Source organism: Myotis brandtii, unplaced genomic scaffold, assembly GCF_000412655.1.
Source record: "Myotis brandtii unplaced genomic scaffold, ASM41265v1 scaffold74, whole genome shotgun sequence".
NCBI classification, from domain to species: domain Eukaryota; kingdom Metazoa; phylum Chordata; class Mammalia; order Chiroptera; family Vespertilionidae; genus Myotis; species Myotis brandtii.
In genome coordinates, this window is record NW_005370944.1 from 3,377,944 (window position 1) to 3,384,347 (window position 6,404).

The 6,404-nt window shown below is 42.2% G+C and overlaps 1 protein-coding gene across 4 annotated transcripts in view; it reads right to left on the minus strand.

Moving 5' to 3' along the window:
• The window catches only part of BBS4 (Bardet-Biedl syndrome 4), a 164,628-nt gene that overhangs the window by 77,635 nt on the left and 80,589 nt on the right, over positions 1–6,404 (minus strand). For 3 of the 4 annotated variants that reach the window (XM_014530409.1, XM_014530410.1, XM_014530412.1), the window contains 3 exons: positions 4,880–4,949; positions 4,087–4,228; positions 2,778–2,979 (listed from right to left, as the gene is read on the minus strand). In XM_014530409.1, the coding sequence (XP_014385895.1) occupies positions 2,778–2,979; positions 4,087–4,228; positions 4,880–4,949 (414 nt within the window). Of the gene's footprint in view, positions 1–1,880; positions 2,361–2,777; positions 2,980–4,086; positions 4,229–4,879; positions 4,950–6,404 lie in introns of those variants that run through there. The other variant, XM_014530411.1, reaches the window with a different exon arrangement.

Sequence of the window (6,404 nt, forward strand, 5' to 3'; positions counted from 1 at the left end):
AGAGGCCGGCAAGTCAGGCGGGGAACGTTGGAGTCCGCCGTCACTGGAGCAAGCAAGCCTCCCTGTTCGCTTCAGCGCATGGCTGCCGGCCCGCCATCTTGCTGACAGTTAATTTGCATAAGGATATGCTGATTAGCCAATGGGAAGGGTAGCGGTCGTACGCCAATTACCATGTTTCTCTTTTATTAGTGTAGATTATTCAGTAAGAAGGGCATTTTTGCCTTTCCTAGTCCATACTTCCACTTTCCTGCCAGAAATATGGCTCCCACTTTATCTGTAATTATGTACTTGGCCTCCTTTTCCTTTTGCTTTCTGTTAAAAATTGTGATGACATGAGCAATCCCATACTAGAAATTAGAATAGCTCCTTTCTCACCAGAGTGAATGAAAAACTGCAAATCCATATGCCCAAAACACTGAAGAGGTACAACCTAGTATTTATTTTTTAAGAAAATCTAAGATCATTTGTACATTGAGATGATACTTAGTATTTGTTTTCTCTCTGTATGTTAAATTTTAGTAAAATATATTAAAACAACAACAAAAAACAAAAAAAACAAACAAACAAAAAAAAGAAAATCTAAGATCAAATTAGATTTGATCTTGACTGCTATCCCTGGAATGCAAGGTGCCATTATGCTTCTTGACTGCTATCCCTGGAATGCAAGGTGCCATTACGTTCTTGCCCCAAAGAGTATAGAAAAACTGAAGAGTCCTGCTCTTCGCATTCTCTCAGTCTTCACTATGCTTCACTTAAAAAAGACCTTTGGTTGTGCTGGCACAAATAGGAACTTGGCATGAGGTTCCTTCTCCAATTTCAAACTTGGCTTAGAAATAGGTCAGTGAAAACTCTGATCATGGGTTCTTTCAAAAGTTTTTATTATGATCTCTCATTTTTATACCTGAGTAACAACTTTCCCCAAAGGGATGATGACAAACAATTTTTATTCTAAAAGGACGTATAGATAACATATTGATAGTATCTCATCAGTGGTATCATTGATGTCTTAAAATTCTTTGGTTAAGAAGTTCTTCTGCCCTGGCCAGGTAGCTCAGTTGGTTAGAGCATAGTCCCAATACACCAAGGTTGCAGGTTTGACTCCCAGTCAGGGTACATACAAGAATCAACCCATGAATGTATAAATAAGTGGAACAACAAATCAATGTTTTGATATCTATTTCTCTCTCTCTCTTTCTCTCAAAATCAATCAAGAAATAAAATTTTAAAAATAAAGTTCTTCCCTTTTTAAAAAAATCCTTGGTGCTGATAACCAGAGTAGTCCTTCCCTCTTACTTCTTATCATACTGACATGATCTGACTCTATACTCTGACCTCTCTCAAGAACAAGATATAGGGACTGTTCTTGATTCCCTTGGGCAAGTGTAACTAGGATACTTGACAGGCTCAGCTTAAATTTAGAGCTTTTTTCATCTTTTTTTTTTTCTTTTAAATTAAGACTATTAGAGCTAAATTATAAATGCAAGATTTGTGTTTGCCTTGGGGCTGACATGCCCCACAACCTGAGGATCACCTTAGCTAAGCCAAGGCTTTGTAATGGCCAGAGTACGGAGCAAAGGTGTTTCCAACTTCCCTCCCACAAAGGAAGGGTTCAGCCAGCCAGGAGACTAAAGTTCTTTCAAAGCCAGCTGGTGTGGCTCAGTTGTTGAACGTCAACCCATGAACCAGAAGGTTATGGTTCAGTTCCTGGTCAGGGCATATCCTAGGTTTTGGGCTTGATCCCCAGTAGGGGACATGCAGGAGGCAGCTGATCAATGATTATCTCTCATCATTGATGTTTTTATCTCTCTCTGAAATCAATAAAAAATGAAAACATTTTTTCAATAAAAATTTTTTAAATAACATATAAAAAAATTTTTTTAAAGCAAACAGTCATGTACCTTGCTGGCTCTTGGAACTAACTACCTAGAACCATAAGCCTTGTTTTCAATTCTTAAAGGACCTGTCTGGCTGGCTTCTCTCTATTTCCTGGGTGAGATGATGGGGACCAATGGGGGACTACAGAAGCCTCAGGCTCCACATGATCACCACAACATATGCTGTGTTCTGTGGTGCCCAAGGAACATGCTGGCCTCCACTCTACCTGTGTCATGTAGCCTTTCTTAATCTGGTACATTATCACCAGAGAAACCCCTACTCTGGGGTCATCCTATTCCTATTTTTCTCTTATTTGTGCTGGTGCTTCAGTTGGACATGCTTCCACACAGGCTTCAGCTCCAGAGGAAGAGATGGTGACTTGAATTCTTGTTCCAGAATTCCCAAAGAAATCATTATTTTCACTGTTAAATTTTAAGAAACCCCATGTTTTCTGGCATCACTGGGACTGTGGTATATCTTTGCAGCTGTGAAGTTAGACCATAACAAGAAATGAAGCAAACCGTCGAGTTTGCCTTCAATTACTCACTAAAAGAAATCTTTAATTACCTGCACCATGTCAACTTATGATAAGGCAGTGAGATTTAAAGCAAGACTATATAATAGAAAGTACTGTAATATATTTCTAAACTTGAATATTATAAAGACCTAGTGTACTAACCATCCAATTAAGCCTGCCAGTAACAGTTACCTAATATACAACTTGCTTTAAAGAAACTAGTGCCAATTTGGCCACCTTGAGACTTTTTCTCCCTTCCAAACAATATTACATTGGACAGGTTCTGAATCTGAAAAGTGCAGGCTTCACTCAAAGCTGTAACCTCTTTGCTGGTACATGTGGCTATACCCATGAGGTCTTTATGGCACCGTGTGTAACCTCCTACCTGAGGGTAGCTTGCTGTATGCAGCCGCTGAAGACATTGCCTGTCCTAGAGCTTGATTAGAGCCCAGAGGCTGCTGGAAACTGGCAGCTTTGCTGGTTGAAGTTGTCCGTTGCTTTGATTTGGGGTCTTTAACTGGTTTTGTCCAGACCAGTGCCTCCCCAACCTGGAGAGCAGCTCCCAACTTCTGAGCCATCTCCACCATCTTGTGCACACATATGAAGAAAAAAAGAATCAAGGTATGACCGGCAGAGACAAGCCTACCCACTTCCTAGGCGTTCCACCTGGTGGGTTATAGCTGAAATAGTGACTATTGGTACTAGCATTTGAGGGAGGAAATACTTATTACAAGGAAATATTTCTCAAACAGCAGAAATCACAGACTACCCTTAGTGAGGCAAGGGAGTTCATACAGGATCTCAAACCTAACAATTCAAGTTTGGTATGTTATTGAGCTAAAGTCCATCTTTCCTACAGGAGAAGTGGGAGGAAGCTACAATGAGATATGGGCCTCAACTCAGAGGAGTTGTATTATCAATAACAGGCTCAGTAAGCCTGAATTTCCTCTTACTATTTTCTTCTAGGCAAGTTTTCTTTTTCAGGCTGTCACTAATTGAATAATTCATGCTGCCAGGAACATCAAAGCCAAAATAGGCATGAGCTTATAATAGGTTATCTTTGGATTATTTGGGCTTGATCAAAAGTTTGCTGACAGCTTGCTTATGGCTCCTTAGGAGCTAATAAAAGACATACCTCGTGCCCTGGCCAGTGTGGCTCAGTTGGTTGAGTAGCGTCCCGTATACCAGAAGGTGGTGGGTTCAGATCCCCAGTCAGGGCATGTGCAGGAGGCAACCGATCAATGTCTCTCTCTCCTCTACGCACCACCCCCCTTCCCTTGCCTCTTTCTCTAAAAGAAAAATTAAAAAAACAAAAAACAAGACACCTGGCCAGCACAGCTCAGCAGTTGAACATTAACCTATGAACCATGAGGTTACAGGTTCCATTCCCGATTGGAGCTCATGCCCGGGTTGCAGGCTCGATCCCCATGTAGGGCAGCCAATCAATGATTCTCTCTCATCATTGATGTTTCTATCTCTTTCTACCTTTCTTCCTCATTTATATCTATAATAATAAAAGCATAATATGCTAATTAGACCGGACGGCCAAACAGCAGAACGACAGTCTGGATGACCTTCCAGACAAAGCTGTGGCTACAAGGGTCGAGCCCCTTGCACAAATTTTGTGCATTGGGTCTCTAGTATTAATATAAATATTAATATATTTAATAAAAATATTTAAGAAAAAGACATACCTCAGAGTCATATTCTAGAGAGCTACTGTCCTTGAGTAGGTTGACTTTCTTCTCCATCTCCTGATACTGGGCCAGGGCGTCCCTCTTCTCACCCTGGTTGTATAGCAGCACAGCATAGTTCAAGTTGACTAAAGGGTTATACCTATGGCAAACAGACAGGGATTCTATGAAGCTTAGGCTTCACAACCAATGGTCATTTAGAGATTCTCATTACACAAAAAACAAAACTGATTATAAGTAGAGATTTCTCCATTCTGCAGCAAGGTAAGAGAAACACATGTGCTATGTGTGGACTTGTGGGAAAGAATCAAGGAATAATTGCCCACCAGTAAAGCAGGTATCAGGACCAAGTCTGACATCTCAGCCCTCAGCAGGGACCACCAGGGCAGGTTGAAGAAATGATCCCTACCCTGCTGCCTAGCCAATGCCAATGGACTAAATATGGAGAGAGTCACATTTATCTTAGATTAAACTGAGCCCAGAGCTGCATCTGATATTCCATCTAGCCCATGGCTACCAGCAACCCAAGTCCACTGCCAGCTCTGACTTTCTCTGGCCTCTGAACTACTAAAGTTGGGGCTGGAAACACTTCCTTAGAAAGTGGCAGTGGCAGTGGCAGTTCCTGCTGAGCCACTGCAGGCTTTGTATCACATCCTTCCACACATGCCCTGTGCACAAAGGCCATGGAGAGCAAGCAATTGGGCTGACTCAGGCAAAGCCAGTGGTCTCATGCCACCTCATGGCTCTGGAGAGTCTAGCCTTCCCCAATACCATTCCCCACGGTGCAGCTTACTTATCCAGGCGGACTGCTTCGGCATAAGCTCTCTTGGCATTCTCTGTATCTTCCAGATTGGTCAAAGCCACTGAAACAAAGAAAGTGAGGACTGAGACTGAGGAGCCCAGCTTAGAAAGCAAAAGGAATGTTTCAAGACCACAGTTCATTCAGCCCCCACAACTTAACTGCTCCTTTGCCTCCTCAACTCCTAGCACCACCATCTACTCACTCAGCTTAGTTACCTGGTGTCATCTTCAACAGTCCCCTTTCCACAGTCAATCAGTTGCCAAGTTATCTGAACACCATTTTTTGTAGTTTCTTTTCTGACCCTGTCCAAGTTGTTTCAAGCTGTGGCAATGTCCCCATCTGCATCCATCCACTTGCTACAATGCTGCCAGGTTTCTCAACAACTTTCAAACAAATCTGAACATGTCACTATCCTGCTTAAGAATCCTCACTGGCCCTCCATCACCCATAATCCTGATCTTTAAAATTTGTTTAGCACCAGGACACTCTCACCTTTTAAACCAGTATTTCCTGAAAGCCTCACCTATAAGACAATAACAGCATTGCTCTGGAAGGCCTGCCCACTCCATCTCCCCCCAACCTGGGCTCACTTCTACCAGACACTTAAGAGATCTAGGAATACAGCTGGGAAAATGGCCTCGAGGATAAAGTCTAATGTCCTTGCATTATACTCGTGGCCCTCCATCATCTGACCCCAAGCTATCTTTCATGACTCATTTCCCATTACATTCTATAGCACTACTGCCCACTAACGGCAGGACACAGCGTGCAGTTTCATGGCTGCATGCCTTTGTTCACTGGCTCCTCAGTCATTCTGTGTGACTGAATTCCAGCTTAGCCTTCAGTACAGTGTGAAGGCCCTTTCTACTTTGTAATGTTAGAATTGCTGCTTGTGCCTTACAGTGTGGCAATTCGTTTGCATTCCTATCCCCATTAGAACTAGGCTAGCTTTGTATTCAGGCAACCCTCAAATAACCACCACTCGATTTGCTTTTGCAACCCTTTCTCTTATAAGAACCCCACAATAATGACTTAAACAACACCTGAAGACAAAAGTCAATGAGAACTTGCAAACTGCTTTCGGACAGAGAAATATTCCCTAGAAAGAATATTTAGTCAATCTTTTGTATTACAGTAACTAACAATAAAACCAATAATAGTTAATATTCATTGGTTACTTAATCACGTAATCCCCTAGTCTACCCTATAAGATATATCCCTTGTATGCTAAATGATATCTGGAACTTAGCTGGGCTCAATATATACATATAAATAAATAGTCAAGGCAAGGAAAAACATTTGGTAAAAGATAAACGAGGATGATCTTGATTTAACCTGTTGGTCTCTGAGTGAAACTGCCCCAAGTTAGAAACTGTTATGCCCAGATTTCAGGATCCCCAAGAGACCACACCAGGGAGCCAGCCGAGTCCGATGCAAAAGCAGAGAGTCTTTTATTCAAACCCGGGCTTGGCTCCCCTACCCTCCTTACTGACACAGCAGCAAGTGGCAGAGAGAG